The sequence below is a fragment of the Chelonoidis abingdonii genome, chromosome 5 (assembly GCF_003597395.2).
Source record: "Chelonoidis abingdonii isolate Lonesome George chromosome 5, CheloAbing_2.0, whole genome shotgun sequence".
In the NCBI taxonomy this organism is placed as follows: Eukaryota; Metazoa; Chordata; order Testudines; family Testudinidae; genus Chelonoidis; species Chelonoidis abingdonii.
In genome coordinates, this window is record NC_133773.1 from 21,096,018 (window position 1) to 21,115,151 (window position 19,134).

General features: G+C 38.8%; 1 protein-coding gene across 4 annotated transcripts in view; it reads right to left on the reverse strand.

Annotated features, from left to right (window-relative positions):
- Window positions 1-19,134, reverse strand: part of KLHL8 (kelch like family member 8) — a 38,524-nt gene that overhangs the window by 5,559 nt on the left and 13,831 nt on the right. For 2 of the 4 annotated variants that reach the window (XM_032800228.2, XM_032800229.2), the window contains exons 3-8: window positions 10,446-10,994; window positions 8,044-8,230; window positions 7,175-7,318; window positions 6,156-6,267; window positions 2,794-2,962; window positions 1,509-1,668 (exon numbers count right to left, since the gene is read on the reverse strand). In XM_032800228.2, the coding sequence (XP_032656119.1) occupies window positions 1,509-1,668; window positions 2,794-2,962; window positions 6,156-6,267; window positions 7,175-7,318; window positions 8,044-8,230; window positions 10,446-10,994 (1,321 nt within the window). The remainder of the gene's footprint in view (window positions 1-1,508; window positions 1,669-2,793; window positions 2,963-6,155; window positions 6,268-7,174; window positions 7,319-8,043; window positions 8,231-10,445; window positions 10,995-19,134) is intronic. The other 2 variants (XM_032800233.2, XM_032800235.2) reach the window with 2 other exon arrangements.

Sequence of the window (19,134 nt, forward strand, 5' to 3'; positions counted from 1 at the left end):
CACCCCAAACCCCGCTTTGCCTCCAGCATTTATAATAGTGTTATAAATTAAAACCACTTTTTTATATTTACTTTGGGGGGGGGAGGTTGGGGAGGGGATCCTACGTTTTAAAGGTTATAGTAAGAATCTGTTTGTCAGTGAGATTTTAAAAATGACCTTGCTAAGTTAAAGATAAAAACTAGAGCCAGTTAAGATTGTCAAATTTCATTTAGTTGATTCTGTGATTCATAGTGCAATTCTAAGGTATGTCTGCACAATTAAACAAACAAATTACGTATAGTTTGGAAAAAAGAACTCAATGTGAAACGGTAAAGAAAAGTTATAAAAGTCTATAAATCTAAAGAAACTACTGAACTCTGGCACACAGTGAACAAATGAAAAGGTATGTGATATGCACACACATCTCAGGGTCTATTTTTAAAGGGGAAATTATACTATGATCTACTTCTATATTTTCTAAAGAGTAGGTGTAACAATCACTGCAATGAATCTGGTATTAATTAAGATCACACCACACTCTTAAATGAAAGTTTCACTTTTAAATGTCCAGGAAACTCAGTGAGCCCACATTCTGTAACTAGAACAGGAGTACTTGTGGCATCTTAGAGACTAACAAATTTATTTCAGCATAAGCTTTTCGTGGGCTACAGCTCAGTTCTTCGGATGCATAGAATGGCACACACAGACAGAAGATATGTTAGTCTCTAAGGTGCCACAAGTACTCCTGTTCTTTTTGCAGATACAGACTAACACGGCTGCTACTCTGAATTCTGTTACTGCAGATGGTATATTGTGAAATACACAGAAAATTGCACAACTCATCTCTATCACTAGGAAGCACTGACTAGCTTTAATGAATTGCTTAGACCACTGGATAAACATTGTGTGTCTGAACTGAAAAAATTAAATAGGACAATTTAGATTTGTTTAATGCTCAAAGACCATCTAGTCTCAGACTCCAGCTGCCCCAGATCCAGCTAAATAAATCACACATACCTTAAGTGCAGTAGAACAAATCTAATCCCCATGGAACTTGCTCATATCATACTTCCACTTCTTCATCCTGACACTTTCCCCCACCCCTGCCTATTTATAAAAGCTAGTGGAAAGGAATAAGCATTGCAGTATGCTCTGATTGACAAAAGATTGAGACTTTCACCCGAAAGCTGCCAGCCCTTGGAGAGGGTATCTTGCCAGCAGCCAAAAGAATCTCATTTATAGCAACAGCATTCCAGCCTCTGCTGACCTGATTTTAAGGCAAGGGATTAGAGATGGAGCCAGAATCAGGACAGAGCAGGTCAATTTTTTGGTCTACCAAGATGCATGAGTATCTTTTTACTTCTCCTGGAAGGTGCTTAAAAGTTTATAAAATACTTAAATTTTTAAACTTTCTATACATTATATAACAGCATTTTTTATGTTGAAACAGCTTCATTCTCAGGCACAATCCATATTTTTATAGGACAAAGCGTCTCTTCTATCAGTTAGAAAGAAACACTCCTACTCACCTACAACGTATAAGCAACCATGGAGTTCACTAACCCCATTGCCTGCTCTTCGTTGACCCATCTCTTTCACTTCTATCCACTTATCCAGATGGGGGTCATATCTCTCTACGCTGGAGAGAGAGGCTACACCATCATTGCCACCAACAGCATACACATAGTTCTGAAAGAAGATTGAGCAGAGCCGTTTCATGCACAGAGCTAGCCTTTCATATGAAAGGTCAATAGTACTTCTGTAGTAAAATTCAACATCACACTGCATCACCCAGCTCCTTCTCGGTGATAATTTTAGTTTTTTTAAAATGAGCAGTTTGTTTAGGAATGTACACTGATCCCAGAATGGCTGTCCATCCCAAGGATCACATATCTGTACCATACAGAATGCTTGTATTACAATCATGACCAAGAAGTTAAAAATACAGCCAAGTAAATTTATTTCACAATTTACCTCTCCACTATTTTTCTGTAAACAACTCCCTGGAGGACATTTATTATTCCCCTGGGCAAACAGTGACTGATTTACCAGTGCTGCTAGTATATATTTTTTTTTTAAACCAAACGTTTGAATATGAGGGATATCTGAAGTAATACATGGGACTTTTTTTCCTACTGTTTTCAAAGTTACATTTTAGCACTTCTCCCAAGTGTCACATTGTATCATTCATTCAGTATTACATTTTGCCTACCTAAATCCATCTGCTTTCTTAACTGGAAATAGTATTTATTTCTTGTCTTCAACTGTTGCTATGTACTGTTAATAAAGATGCCATATTGCAGGCTAAATTTCATTGATGAGTGAAATTATTTCAGTATTTATGAAGTGTGAAGTGCTTTGGAACTGTTACAAAATTGTAGCGGACCTGCTTTTTCAAATGCTCTGCACATTGTGTAGTTATTTATGTTGGTATAAAATGCTACCTGTGGCTGAGTGGGTGAAGAAATCCTATTTGGTAGACTATTCCATCCATTATGCAACAAAGATGGAAGTGAGTGGTGGATCAGGCACAGTCTGTTTAACACAGCAGTCATGACAAATCTGGTTCTTAAAATGATATCCATAATTTTGTCTTTTCTTTTACATAATGTCATATTTTGGCCATAATTGAAGGGTTGTTGTGGGAGTGCCAATCTACTGATCACAGGATCAGTACAGTACTTATTTGAATAAGTGGCCAGTGCCTCAATTTTAAGTCTTACCTGAAAGAGTCCCCTTGCACTAGTACAATGCCTCCTCATGCCAAGTCAAGGCATTGTTTCAATACTGACTCGGAAGGAAGCATTAACTTACCACAAGGGCCACTGAGCCAACTCCTCCTCTGGGAGTATTCATTGACGCTACTCCATTCCATCGATCAGATTCAATGTCATATCTCTCCACATCACTGAAGCAAGTGTTGTCATCTAACCCTCCTATGGCATAAATGGGTCCACCAAGGGAGGCTAAAGCAATTCCTCTCCTAATAAAATCAAAGCATCAGCACTTGAGTATATCCTTGAAGTACTAGGAAAAGACAGTTAGACCAAGTGCAATTTTCTCTTACTGGCAACTTTTTCAAAATATGGGAAATAAAAGTGTAATGCAACCCAAAAGGGAAATGAAGGAACTTAAAGTTCTTTGATCAATAACTGTAGCAAGTTGACTGTTAGTGCAATAGCAGCTTCATAAGTAAAGTTGTTCATTTTCAAAGGATGTACCTACTCTAAGGGGCCGAACCTGCCTCAGGATCCCCTAGAACAGAGCCCTGCCCTCATCCAGAGTCCCACTACAAGTAAATTAGTGTTATTTTAACTAGAAAAGCTAGCTGATCTTAATTTATGGCAGGCAGCTACATTTTCAGCTACAATCTAATCACATAATCTAAAAACCAATGTTGGAACCAAGGCACTATTTAGGATTTCATCCACTGCAATGTAAAGCAAATGTATTCTTTTTAAAAAAAAGGCACAGAAGAGTTTGTGCTACCACTAAGTAAGTATATAACTGCATGAATCATAGGTTAGCTGTTGCTGTGGTGTAGCTGTAGAGTGCTTCAGCACTATTCCTCACTTATTTCAGTTACTTTCTTATGCAGTAGATCAAATCCAAAAGGTTAGTTCTTGAATTACAGTTTCTGTCCTTGGCTTTTGAATCATGACTAGTCTGACGACTACGTTGTCACATGTAGAACAGTTACCTATGAAAGCTAACTGATCTATTTAAAACTACCATCTTGCTTTAAAATCCAAAATTGTTGCCACACAGGAATACAGAAAGCAGATTTGGAATTTCTAGTTACAAATAAACATCCATGCACTGCCACTTATGGGGAAATGGAATTTTTTTGTTCAATTGTGAGATAAAAAGGTGACTAAAAAAATGTTTAGAGTCAGATTCTCTTTCCTGTTTTACTCCCTGGAAGCAGAGAGACGGCTGTAACTCCCCAGCAGGTTCAAGTAAGAAGCCAGGATGCCTCAATCTGGGACAGTGCTGAGAATCAGGATATTAACTGGTTCTCTGTCAACCCCCTTTCTCTGCTGCACTCAGTGGAACAGAGAACCTGATCCATTCTTTGGAGAAGTGAAGGAAACAGTTAATGTGCAAGCAAACAGAACTAATCAAACCACTGACAGAATTTGACTGTCACTTTTTTTTTTTGGTAAGTGGCTGAAGAGGACAGAATGGGCAGGCAGATAAGTACGTAAATTAAATGTGATCAACCTTAGCACTGATCTAAAGTCTAGGTGAGAGTTCTTGACGTATACAGATTAAAGTTATGCACAAAGTAATTGATCTTAAATTGGCTAAAGAGATGGTAGACAGTGGTTACCCTTAAACTTACTTGTTAGGATAATATCTTGGATAATGAAACTTTACTTTGTACTTATTTGTATACAGTAGCACCCACAATACATTAGACACTGTGTACCCAACACAGGAAGACAGTCCCTTCCCTGAAGAGGCAATATACAAATTTTGAAAAAAATATATAGTGTTGCACCATTCTAGGGATTTCCTATAGTAAATATAGAGGAACTTAGTATAGTAGCCAGTCCAACTGACTGGCAACAGTTCTTCACTATGTAGATAGTCAGTAATATGAAAATTGATTGGCTAGCTAACAGGATTATTTTAGACCAGTACTTCTTGCATTTTGAAAGATTCTCCTTGTTTGAGAGATTCCCTATATTTAAAATGAGAAATACCACTGGAACTGATAATACCTCAAGACAGAAGAAAATGATTATTTTCCCCCCACAACGGAAGGTCCTGTGATCTTGCAATTGCTTCTCCAAATTGTACCACAGTGGCTAAGACACAGTACAGTAACCACTCCACTTACCACTGTGCTTCACAGGAGGTGCCACAAAAGTTTATCTGAGCCTTACCAGTATTTTCTGTTACCTATCAGAGAAGCAAGTTGATGACCCAGATTCTTGGTTCTTTCGAAGTGGCTTTGTGCTTTACTGGTTAAGTCACAGTAGCTGAATGTTTCAGGACTCAGTCATGCCCCAGTACTTCACTCCACCCATTAAGTGTTAGCTTCTTATAGAAGTCTTAAATATGTTCTTTAGACTGCAACAGGTTATGGAGGTTTAAAGTGAAAATATGGGTGGTGGTTTTTAATAGAGATACAGTAAGAAGAAAAACAAACCTCAGTTAAAGCAGTTTGAAAAATTCTCACTGAAATAAGTATAAAATAGCAGTTTTATATCTAATTTAGTTTGTGGCTTCTGCATTCTCTCTCTCAAAAAGCAATATGCACTCAGACTCCTACACCAGAACTTTTAGTTATTTTTATCCACAGTTAATTCAGAAAACCAAAAGCAGTATGCTGAGTAAGTGAAAGTAAGCTAGTTGCAACTAGCAGAGAGGTTTATCTGAAAAAAAATAAATATTTTATCTTTATGCACATTTTATTTGCAGTCTGCTTTTTGGGTAGTATGTCTGATAACATTTCCCTTGATCCAATGTTACAACTACTAGGTAATTAGGGAAATCCAATCTGCTTTTTATTAAGTTTACAAACAATACAGTACTTGGAGGCTGATGTAAAGGAACATTATACATTTTACATCGCCAGTAATGCTCTAATGTGCATATGAGAGTCATTTCATTATACACTAAGGCACACTTTATTTTTGCCTGTCTGCACTATAAAGTGTTACACTATTCCAGTAGGAATAAACAAGTAAGTAAGTGTTAATGATTTTTTTGGGGGGGGGGATTGGGGGGCAAATAGCATTATGAATACTCCACAACACAACCCTACATTGAAATCTTGGTATATTGTTATACAGGACATAATCAATACAGAATGTGTATGCAAGTAATGATCAAAGGTGATCTTTTCTATAGCTAGTGAAAGATTAAAATTGGCAATAATATTGAACAAGATTGTCAATTTCAAACCCACGCCCAAGCAAAAGAAAATAGGCAGCAGCTGACCACAAGAGCAACCAGCTTGTATTCGTAAACCCAGAACAACCAAAAACCTAAGAGCTGTCTGTTTGAGTCCCCCAACTGAGCTGAGCCTGACTGTTTCAACCCTAAGAATTTTTTTTTTTTTAAATGGTATGCACAAAGGGGCGGATAAAAACCTAGACAGCAATAACTTCTAGATCATTTTCTAAAATAATTATTTGCTCCCTTTTTGTTTAAGGGAGATTTACCTCTTGGTGTTCATTGATGCTTTCATCATCCACTTATTAGTGACAGGATCAAACATTTCCATGCTGCCTAAATGTTCATTTCCATCATGCCCACCTACTGCATAGACTTTACCTGAAGAATAGAGAAGCATTTTGATTTGGTAGGCAACACTTTGGTTTCCAGATACACAAGATCACCACAAACAGTGGGAAACATACAGGCACAACCCTATTTCCAAAATAGCAGCACACTTTTCAATTGCAAGAATAAGATATGAAGGTTAAGAATCTGTCATAAGAATATACACAGACTATGTCAGAAATTTGCATTAACAGCTGTTTTTATAGGACATTTTAACATCTTAATCTGAGGTCTTCTCTTTTCATATTAAAAACAACATGCCACAAGGTGGCTGAATTTTTCAGCCTCTAAACAAAATACCAAACTACTTTATACAAAGTAGTTCAATATCTGGAGGCACAAAGCAATCTATGCTATCTGAAAAACTGTTTTCTATTGATTCTGTTGCAAGAACAAAACATACGGGGGGAAGAGGAACTCAACAGTTGTGGGTTCTCAGCAGCTCTGGAAACTTGGCTATAAGTATCAAGTTGAGCACTCTTGAGTTACCAAAACTAGTGGCAGTCTTGGAAAACTATGGGCTATTTGATTTGCCCAAATGCAAGGAAGTCAGTTTCAGAACTCAGGGAAACCAGCTTACAGTTATATGCTCACACTATGCTTCTCTGAGAAAAAAAGAAAAATGAAACCATACACTACTATATGTAATGAGCCACAGGCTGTGGACAGTGAGCAGTGGTCTCACTGCAACAAACGTGTTCTCAGATTGGTGCTATAACAACACAGGAATGTTTTCAGACCTGAAAAATAGTTCTTTAGTAAACTGAAACACATCAAGTAATTTAGCCATGATATAGGACAAGCTTTCCTTATTGTTTAGTATGGTGGGTAAAATAACTGAATAAGTTACTGCAAAAGAAAAAAAATGACATTGGTACAAGGTTATGTTGTTACTAACCTCCCACAGAGATTACACCCACATGTCTTCTCCTGCTGTTCATTTCAGGACCAAAGAACCAGTTGTTTTTGTTTATAGAGTAGCATTCAATGCTGCGAAATGGGTCACCTGATCCACCTCGACCACCAACACAAAATAACACACCTGAAGGAGAACATATAAAGAGTAAATATTAGTCTCTGAATGATCGGCCAACAAAACATGGGCAATATTTTTACTGAGAATGGATTAGCATTACAAAATTAACTGACAACGAGCCCTTTTTTCTCCTCCTTCTTGGATCACATTCAATACAGCTACACTTCTGCATTTGTGGCAATGACCTCACCTTTCATCCGGCAAGAACCATGCAATTTTAGCATGCGAAATGTGACTGTCAGTGTTATCGCACAGACTGCTAATCACAATCTCCAAAAACATAATGGGACTTTAGTCACTTCAGTTATTATTTGACTGGAGAGAGAACCATATTTCTTCTATTACATCTAACTGGATTTCTAGAGCAGATTTTGCAGTCTAATCTGCATAACTCAGAGCACTTTGTAAAACGCAACTCACTGCTTTGGAGTCAATTAATTGTTCAAAAGGAGCTATATGTTTTTCTCCCCCACGAAGTAAATTTTGTAGGGCTTAAGTATCTTTGGTTTCCTGTACAGTTCTTAGCACATTAATATACTTTCTGCAAGCCTTGCCTTGAATATTTATATTTAATCTAGTTAAACTAGTATTTTAAGCTAATTTAAGTAAAATTGGTGCTAAAAGCCATGCACTGCACCTACATACTTCTTGAAACATTAATTAGATCAAACAATTTACTCTGCACTACCTATCCCTACACAGATCCCAAACACTCTTCCCCATTTAATTACCAGCAGTCTCATTCCTTGGTGTTGTGCGGATGGAATACTCGAAGTCTGGCACTGCCCTGCTGCTCAGATGAAGGTGATAGTTTCTTGCTTCATCCAGTAAATCTCTACATTTTAGATTCTGCTTGATGATCTCTTCTTTTGCCACAACGCCCATAAGGAAACAAATGGGCAACAAAGGCAGACGTACCTGATGGGAATATACACAGTTCAGCTACTCTGATGTTGAACCCTAGATCCAATGACTAATACGGCAGTCAGGAGTATAGTTGTGTAACTTTTAATTTCAAAAAACACCTTCAGTGAAAGGAGTAATAAAAGCCCATTCAAATATAACTTTATTCTTTTTGGAGAAAAAGAAGGAACACTTCTTTCAGACCTTGTTTACATCTGCAGGGTACATGTAGCTATATGCAGCAGTGAAAAACAGGTTGCTTCCACACTCATGGTTTGTAGTTACACACAGCAAGGGAAGCTGCTGAAGCCTTTCCCCACTGCAATGAAACGGTATGTCTACACTGCAAAAAGACCTGCAACAGCAAGTCTCAAAGCTTGTGTCAACTGACTTGGGCTCATGGGGCTTGTGCTACGGGGCTAAAAATAGGAGTATAAACATTTGGGCTCAGGATGGAGCCCAGACTCTGAAACCCAGCAAGGGAAGAGGATCTTGGCTCCTGGGCTCCAGCCTGAGCTCAACTGTCCCGTTGCATGAGCCTGAGTCAGCTGACCCAGGCTAGACTTGCTGCTGTAGGGTTTTATTTTTTGCAATATAGATATACTCAAATACTCCAGCAGCACAAAAAGGCCCTGGCAGGGGGGAGGCACCAGGATACTACCCTAAAAATAGCAGTGTACATATAAGTAGTACTGCTTGGAAACGTAGAGAGCCCTGTACGGTATATACCCAAGGGTGCAGGTGTGAAAGGCACTCTACTCTAGTCACATAAGCTGTGCCTCACAGTTTAGTATTTATACGCATGCGAGCTGGGCATGCAATGCCTCCACTTTATGTGCTGCTGCAAGTGTAGACGTACCCTCACTTGACTAAATTATGTATATAAAAAAGTAGTTTGCTTCTAGGCAAGGCTCAGAAAATCCACTTGCTCACTCCAGGGTGAATGGGCTAAGTTGTACCTTAACTGCTTGCAATATACTAGTAGTTACACCAGGTAGTGCCAGAAGTACTGCTGCATACTTTCCTTCTTTCTCCAGGTGGAGGAGGCCAGGTCTATACTTTCGCTGATATACCATTGTCAAATAAGGATGAGGGGGTTTTACAATACTTCTAAGTCACCAAAAGCCCCAATGTTGACATTTACACCAGCATAAGAGCGCTTTTGCTAGGATAGCTTACTTAATTTGGGGAACCACTATAAGCTATGGCACTTTTTTTCCTGGAATTCATTTTTCTATACTAGGAGAATTTGCTAGCAATACTAGCAAACCTTTTCTAGTGTACATCTCACCTAAAGAATGTTGAGAGCTAAATGGCAGAGATTCCAGAGGCAGTGCAGAGCAGACAAGGCAGCAGAAAGGACTAGAAATATAGCAGTACACAGACTAGCCAAAGCATAGATCAAATCTTTGGTGCCAGATTAGCCACAGATGTTCAAGACTATTAGCCTAACTAGCAGAAGAGACTGGACTGTGGAGATGTGGGGGTAGTATAGATGCATTGCAGTGCGAAGATGTGACTTTGGGCACCATGGGGACATATTTAAATTAGGCAAACTGATTTCTGTTTTCTGACTAGGTGTAGGCAGGTTTTTTCAAGTCTTGTCTTCAAATGTAGGAAGCATACAATGTTTTAATAGAACTTCTGACTGTCTCGGCTTTGTGTCAGGACAAATACTTATCACCAAAGAAATCCCCTTCCCTTCCCTTCCCCCTCCCCACCCAAATTTACTATTACCAAATGTATTAATTAGTGCTGACTGTATGTTCTCTATTTGACTATGTATGCATTTTTAAAGGTTTCCCTCTCCAGAACAGATACTGGTTTGTGTTACTTCTGATTAGCATGAAGTTCAATCACAAAAGATAAATTTTTTCTTTTCAGAAACTGGTACAGAATGTGATTTCCTTTTGTGATAGCCAAGGACAGATCAGAATTGGTTCTATTCTAAGCGGAAGAAAACATACATTTGTGACAGATTGTTGTACCAGGGGAAAATGTCTTGCTTAGTAAAGGCTGAATATTAAATTGAAAATGATTATCTAACACAAAACTAAATCAATTGTGAGTTAACAGGGAAAGAAATACTTTGCATCTTTTGTTTGTCTTTCTTTTCCATGTTCTTTCTACTATATATATTTTCTACTATAAACAAAATGGATGGCTTCATCTCTGCATGTTATAGGAAAATATGCTCCAATCTATGCATACACCTCAGTCTTTTCCCTACCTGAGCAAGTATTTCATCCAACCATGAAGTATGATGCTGTGGATTAGCAAGAAGCCACTTGATAGCAGCACTATAAACCTGCTTCTCATTCTCTATGTTCAGATCACTGGAAGATAATAGTTTATGGAGGTGCTGAGGTGACATACTCACAAAGTCCTCACATTCCACCACTTCAGTAAAGTGTTCACAAGCATATTGGTCAGCCATGTCCATCAAGTCAATACGGTTGTGACTTTCTGCAAAGGCTCTCACTGCCAGGCAGTTTGAGGGATGAAAGTGTAGTTTCATATATTCACAGCAAGCTTTTGCTACTAGCTCCACCTGAAGAATGCAGGCTGCATATAAGAGAGGCTGGACATTATCGACAGTCAATGTAAGCCTGGAGGAATAGACAAACTTCACCAAATCTTCTATTGCATCTCCATCAAAGTCCCTGATCTCAATCAATGTCTGTTTTGCCTCAGCCATCTCAGAGAGAAACATAGCTCTGAAGTAAGGGATAACACAAGCCAGAACCAACTTGTGGCAAGAGATTAGCTTTGAACCAACCTGTCAGGGAAAGAAAAAAGACTTTTTAAACAGAAACTCTTTTTTTGGCTTTAAAGAAAATAAATTATAGCTGAGATTGGAATCCTGGACTGTCAGGTAATGTTGTGGTGCAAGCTCAGTAAAAAACTGAATTCCTCTAATCGTTTATTTTTGTCATTTAACCATCTGCATAAAAAAACAGAAGGCCAGATTTCAGTTTAGACATCTGACCTTTTAATTCACAAGAGCAGGACAAGGCAACAGCCAATCTCTAGTTCAGGTCCCCAATAATATCTATTATTCCTTTTATATAAACCTCCCTCCACACAGGACCTTTTAAAAAGATAACACAGAACTGGAATTCCCTTAAGAAAACACAATTCAAATAGAAGTCTGAGGATTAAGGTGGAGATCACTGGTCTATCTTAGCTTACACACAAACTTAAAGTGCATATGAAATAAACAGCCTTTGCTAGTATGGGTCAGTGGCAGCCACGCTAAGGAAAACAAGATATACAGACTATAGACTGGCAATGGTATTAACTTTCTTGTCCCTCTCATGGATACTACAAGATTGAGGAAAGAGGCAGATATCAACTCTTCTCCAGAAGCAGGTGTGTGGTGGGGGATATAGAGAAGCAGACCATGGATTACTTCCTCCTCCCAAAAATAACAGGGGGCAGATCCTTCACTGGTGCCAATTGTCATAGCTGTTTTAACTTCAATTGAAATATGACAGTTTACATCAGGAATGGAAGGGCCTGGCCCCTCCAGGCCTCTGCTGTCTCTTCTGTGCCAGGCCAACCATAGACACAGCAGGAGCCTTCTTCCTGACAAACCTCCAACCACAGCCACGTTTGAATCTGCTGCAAAAGGCTGACCTTTCTGCTGTGAGCTGAATTTGAAATTAAGTTCAAGTAAATGGAGTATTAGAGCAGCAGTTCTCAACCAGGGGTCTGGGGGCCACAAGCAGGTTTCAGGGGGTCCGCCAAGCAGGGCCAGTGTTAGACTTGCTGGGCTTTGCAGAAAGCCAAAGCCACGCTGTGCAGGGTTGAAGCCCGGGGCCCTGAGCTCTGCCACCTGCGGCTGAAGCTGAAGCCTGACAAACATAGCTTTGTGGGACCCCCTGTGGCATGGGTCCACAGGCAACTGCTCTGCTTGCTGCCTTCTAATGCTGGCCCTGGCTTTTATTTGCAGAAAAACAGCTGTTGGGGCCCTGGTGGGTTGTGGAGTTTTTATAGCATGTTGGAGGGGAGAAGGAGCAAGGGCTCAGACAGAAAAAGGTTGAGAACCCTTGTATTAGATGACAATAGAAATTGTATTCTGTTTGGGGCTGAGTAATGTTCCACATGTTTTGAAAGGAGGATTTATTTTTGTACAGGAATTTGCCCATTATCAACACAAACCTTAGGGGAGCCACAATGTATAAAAACTGCTCAGCCACAATGTATAAAAGTTACTCTCGTGACAGCATAACATTTGCTACTGTTCTATTGTACAGCCAAGCCAATAACTAAAATGTTATTTACCAAGATAGGAGGAGAAAAATCTGCTCTGTTTTTTCTGTAGGAAGAAGGGAGGAGATACTGTGCTCAGTGTCCTCCGACACTGGCAAGCACAAACAGTTCTATATGAGAGTTAAATATATGAAACAAGCAAAGTAAGTATTTGAGCAATTCTGACCTGTAGAGCTACAATTCCATTCAAGGAGTCCCATTTACACCACAGATGAAGAAAGCAAAGGTGAAGTAGTTTATAAAGCTACCACAGTCTCAAAATAATAAATACAGATCAAATTTCTTAAATATTTATGTTTTTCCATGTTATAAGCATAGTATCTTCTTGTTAATCCACCACTAGAATGGCTCCTTTTTAAAAGGCATTTCTCCATGTTTGTCCAAGGTGAACCAAAACCTTAGTTTCAACACAAGCATTTGGTTCACTGAGACATCACATGTGCAAATTAAAGAAAACCTTAAGATATGGTCTTTAACTGTTACACTGCAGCACTGTGAATTGGTGTTCTGTTAATTTTCTTGAATGAAGGTTCTTCATCCTTTCAAATCAATGAACCAGGGGAAAAAAATAGTTCTGTACTGTTTCCCCTCTTATAACTTAAGCCTTAATGTACATTTAATTCTCCAGACAGGTTTTTAATTGGCTAAAATGTGCTATAAGCGAAATGAACAATCTATGCCCTGTTTGTGGCGTACCACTAATACTATATTTGAGAGCTACATAAGCCTTTCACAGCTGTCAAATGTGATTTACCAAAAATAACAGTTAATCTTCTAGTCAGTGTTCATGGATCAGCCTCAACTAACATCCCTCCTTTCTTAAACACATTGATTTCCTTATTTTTATACTACATTTAGTAATCAGAAAAGCCAATTTAAAACTAATTTCCACAAAATCTTCAAAGTATTATTCTTCAGTTCAGCACTGATCATTGTTCAGCTGGTTTCCTTTTCAGAAGACTGTATTAAATTATTAATTCTAGACCCAACATTTGTGTTCAGCACCACATCCTGGCAGGAAATACAGCTTGTGATTTATGCTATCTCATGTCAGATCAATGACAACATTAAATTGTTATATGAATTCACTGAAAATATGCATGTAAATATGAAGCTGATATTACATCAATATCCATAAAATACACCCTATTTGGATTTATAGAATGCATTCAAATATTCATGAAGTATTTGCATGTTTTTAAAAAATACACAACATGCGGATTGTACATTTCTAAAAAGACACTCCTATACATAGTTTTTGTATATTTTCTCTTATACATCAGACAACTAATGCCCACTTTGTTGTAAATTATTGTAGATTTCACATATTTTGCTTTAGTTGAAAGTGAAGTTACAGAAGTTTCTACAAATGACTTTCACAAATACAGTGGCCATTTAAAATGGCAAAATGCCTCTGATATAAAACACTTTTGGACTAATATAGAAACTTACTAAAATTTAAGTTGTCCATTGAATTATTCCTTGTTCAGTATTAACAGCATTTGTGAAATCACTGATTTATTTAATAAACAAATTTATTGCAGTGAAGTCAGTTACCATTATAAATAAGGCCCTGCCAAATTCAGGGTCCATTTTGGCCAATTTCACAGTCATGGGATTTTTAAAAATAATAATTTTCATGATTTCAGCTATTTAAATCTGAAACTTCACCGTGTTGTAATTGTAGGGGTCCTGACCCAAAAAGGAGTTGGGGGGCGTGTTGCAAGGTTATTGTAGGGGGGGGTGGTACTGCTACCTTTACTTCTGCACTGCTGCTGGCGGCAGCGCTGCCTTCAGAGCTGGGCAGCTGGACAGCAGCGGCTGCTGGCCAGGAGCCCAGCTCTGAAGGCAGAGTCGCTGCCAGCAGCAGCACAGAAAGATGGCATGGGATGTTATTACCACCTTTACTTCTGCGCCGCTGCCTATAGAGCTGGGCCCTCAGTCAGCATCCATCACTCTCTAGCCACCCAGCTCTGAAGGCAGTGGTGCAGATGTAAGGATGCCATGGTATGGTATTGCCATCCTTACTTCTGTGCTACTGCTAGTGGGGCGCCGCCTTCAAAGCTGGGTGCCTGGCCACCAGCTGCCACTCTCCAGCCATCCAGTTCTGAAGGCAACACAAAAGGGCAACTCCCCTAAAATAACCTTGCAACCCCCCTGCAATTCCTTTTTGGGTTAGAACCCTCAGTTTGAGAAACACTGGTCTCCCACGTGAAATCTGTATAATATAGGGTAAAAGCACACAAAAGACCAGAGTTCACAGTGGGAGACTTGATTTCTTGGTCCGTGATGCATTTTGCATGGCAGTGAATTTGGCAGGATTCTAATTATAGACCCCTAATCTTGCAATGAGATATGTATGTCCAGTAGGCTCTGTGCTCATATAAATCTCCACTGATGGAGATCAGCACAGGAGTAGGGATCCACCCACGAAGATCTAACTGCAGGACTAGGACCATTAGCATGTTCATTTAAAATGAAGTCTGATTTTATGAGATGTTAGTGTTGCCTTTTTTGTATAAAATAAATTATGCATAAAAAAATTGATAAAGAAAAAAAATCTCCCTTTTCTAGAATGATCGGGGACGGGGGAGGAGGGGACAATTCATCCACTTGGGGTAACCTTTGCTTCATAACCCTCCAAATGGAGCTACAAGACTGAAGGCCATATTTTTAAAAAGAAAAATGCCAAGGTTTAATATTTTCATAATGTAAAATATTTGGGACATCAAATTATTTTATTTAAAAAGTTACGAGTTTGAATTAGTCTATACTTCAAGGTAATGTTAGGGGAAGTGTACTGAAATACAATCACTTAGAAGAATATATAGCTATATAGGTACTATACAACTTCCAAACGGCTCATCTTAAATTTGACCAGTCTATCAACCATAACTGAGTCTTTAATTGACAAGTTATTCCACATAAACCAATGTAAAAATGTGAATCATATTTGCCTAGTTCCATCTATTCCAATTCAAACAATGTTTTTGTCCCTACTGCTCCATTAGCTAGCTTTTTAATAGTCTACCAGCTTCAACCATCTAATGGAACCAAAAAAGGTTTACTACCAAGAAATATAAGGTGGACGAGATTACATGAGTGGCCATACTGGGTCAGATCAGATCAAAGGTCCATCTAGCCCGGTATCCTATCTTCCGACAATGGTCAATGCCAAGTGCCCCAGAGGGAATGAACAGAACAGGTAACCATCAAGTTATCCAGCCCTTGTTGCTCATTCCTAGCATGTAGCAAACAGGGGCTAGGGACATCATCCCTGCCCATCCTCGCTAAAGCCATCGATGGACCTATCCTCTGTGAATTTATCTAGTTTTTTTGAACCCTGTTATAGCCTTGGCCTTTACAACATCCTCTGGCAAAGAGTTCCACAGGTTGACTGTGCATTGTGTGAACAAATACGGTCTTTTGTTTGCTTTAAACCTGCTGCCTATTAAGATTTCGGATAATGTAATGACTGATCAGTGAGGTCTGTGTTCATTTTGAGACAAATTCTCTGTATTAATCGTTCGGGCACATTTGTATTAATTTTTAATAAATCTACAACATGGCTGAAAAAAATGAGGACAGCCACAGCTAAAGATTCATGTCAAGCTAGGGAGTAGCTGTAAATACCACTGACTCCAATCAAAAAAAAAAATTCTACATGTGCTGAGGAAACAGGTTGTTTCCAGCATCACCTATAAACTCAAATATGGAGCTGCCCAAAGATGTCAAGAAGAAAGTTTTGCCTCAGTGTTTGAAAAGGCTTAGCAGATGAGTAGAACACGGATATGCAGTAGAATCTGGTCAGTTTGTAACTCAGAGTCAGAGTCAACCACACACCTTATTTGGAACCAGAATATGTCATCAGGCAGCAGCAGAGACCCCCCGCCCCCAAAGGGGGGGTGGGGTCAGAGTTAAGTCAGAAGAGAACATACAGACGGCCATCCTGGGTCAGATCAATGGCCCATCTACCCCAGTATCCTGTCTTCTGATAGTGATTAGTGCCAAATGTTACAGAGGGAATGAACTAATCAGGGCAATCTACTTAGTGACTCTGTCATGCAATCTCAGCTTCTGGCAGCTGAAAGTTTAGGGAAACCCAGAGCCATCGGTTGCTTCTCTGACCATCTTGGCTATTGATAGACCTAACCTCCATTAATGTATTTAATTCTTTTTTGAATCCAGTTATATTTTGGCCTTCACAATATCCCCTGGCAACAAGTTCCACATGTAGATTGTGCGCTGTGTGAAGTAGTACTTCCTTATGTTTATTTTAAGCTTGCTGCTTATTAATTTCATCAAGTAACCTCTAGTTTTGCATTATTTGAAGGGGCAAATAACACTTCCCTACTTACTTTCTCCTTACTATTCATAGACCCTCTACTATATCCTCATCTCTTTTCTAAATTGAACAATTGCAATCTTTTTAATCTTTCCTCATGTGGAAGCGGTTCCATATCTGTAATCATTTTTGTGACCTTCCCTAAAAAATCCTTGACAAGTGATTAAAAAAATCCTCTAACTATAAGTACATATAGCAAAGAAAGACAGTAAGTTACATTTTTTGAAACATATTAAATAGAAAGTTAATTGACACAATGTTAAATAAATGCAGTAAACACGGCATCCAAATGTTTTACTCTTTTAGACAGAGGAGTGGCAGCGTAGGTATTTTTTATCCTGGACACCATTGATAAGAATACAAAATCCCAGAAGGTATTAGGACTGCTCTACATCAGGAACTTGCATCAGCATAGCTATGTCTTCAGGGGTATGAAAAATCATCCCGTTAAGAGTATGTCTACACTGCAATTAGATACTCATGCCCGGCCAGTGCTAGCTGACGTGGGTTCCCCACTGCAGGGCTGTTTAATTGCAGTGTAGACATTCTAGCTCCAGCTGCAGCCTAAACTCTGGGACCCTCCCACCTCGCAGGGTCCTAGAGCTTGGACATCTACGCTGCAGTTAAACAGCCCCACAGCCTGAGCCCTAGGAACCCAAGTCAGCTAGCACAGGCCAGCCACAGGAGTCTAATCTCAGTATAGGCATACCCTGAGATACATAGCTATGTCAAACTAACCCTCACTTCAGACAGTGCCAAGTCAATGGTGCTAAATCCATCAAACAAGCTGCTACCTACCAGGGTGATAGATGAAGTCCCATTGCTATAATGAGTGTCTAGCTGTTTCCAGAAGTGACCATCTATGATGTCAAGAAATTGCTCCTCTGAATTATGGCCCAATGTGATATTTGATCAGTTAGTATAGTATTTCATTAGTTGAAATAACTCATTGTTACTGTTTTAGCACATTTGGCATTTGATTTCTCTCAGTATTATGCACTGACTAAAGCAGAGGTCAGTTGTATAACCTTATGAGCTGGAATTTACACGTTTACAGATTCTACTGAATGGACACATCAATTTAAATTGTATTTTGTTAGAATCTATAGTACTAAACATAAAAACCTCTGTTCCCTTACTTCTTTGACTTAGTCTGTCATTCCTGGGTTATACATTTATGATCAGTGCAAGAACCATGCACCAGTGAGTCACAGCACAGCACAAACTTCAAAAACATCATAAGTGGTCCTCTGCCTAATATATTCCCAGGCCTTCTGCTAAAGAGAAATCCAAGGACATTTTCCTTAAAGGAAAAAGTCTACCTCTGTTCTTGAAATCTCATTATGGAAGAAACACATGTGGGACTGTAAGATTAAAGTGAGAATTCTCTGAGCACATGTCATTAAAGGGTAATTGGCAACTTAAATTTGGAGGAAAAAAAGGCTTTTTTCTTCTCTCCAGCTAGTCTTTGGGCAAGCCTGAAAACAACATTAACTATAAAGGCCCAATCTTTCTTTCCCTTCCTTCTCTGTGCACACATCTGCCTACTGGTGGGTAACTGCAGCTGCAGGTCTTAACTATAGCACCGTCTTACAGAGCCTGGAAAAAGGCATGCCCCAACACCATTCAGAGGGAAACAGATTATACAGGAAGTGCTATCAAATGCATAAAGTAAACAAATTAAAGAGTATTTTTCTTTAATCCTTTGTCTGTTAGTGATCTTATTAGCTACAAAATTGCAATCTTAATAGCTACACAATTTTCAGACGGAGTGATATTTTTAAGGAATTTATCTTGGGGCAAAAAAGGCTTCCAAATTCAGTATTTCAGATATCAATTATTTGTAATATGATTGTTTTAAATACTTGTTCTAGCAAAGTTGGCTAATTATTTGCATTTCAACAGGACTTCCTCACAGCTTTAGTTATTCTTGAATCTGCAGTGAAGATAGATGGCTCAATTTGTGATATCAAACATTTTCATAATAGACTGATATTCAACATGATTATGACTTCACTGCAGATCAGTTAAGGTGAGCTGGCTTGTGATTAAAAATAAACTCCTACTTAAATGATACAGGCTAACTGTTTGGATTTTTTTTAACTGACTCAATCCACTGCAATAAAATACAATTCTAATCACATTTTTGTAGATGTGTAAGCTATCAAAAATTGGATAACAAATGTATAATGAGGTAAGCATAAAACATTTTAAACAACATTTACAGTATGCAGATGGGGGGGAGAGAGAAGGAGAAAAGGGGACAGGAGAGAGACATGAGGATGGGTAATTGGGAAGG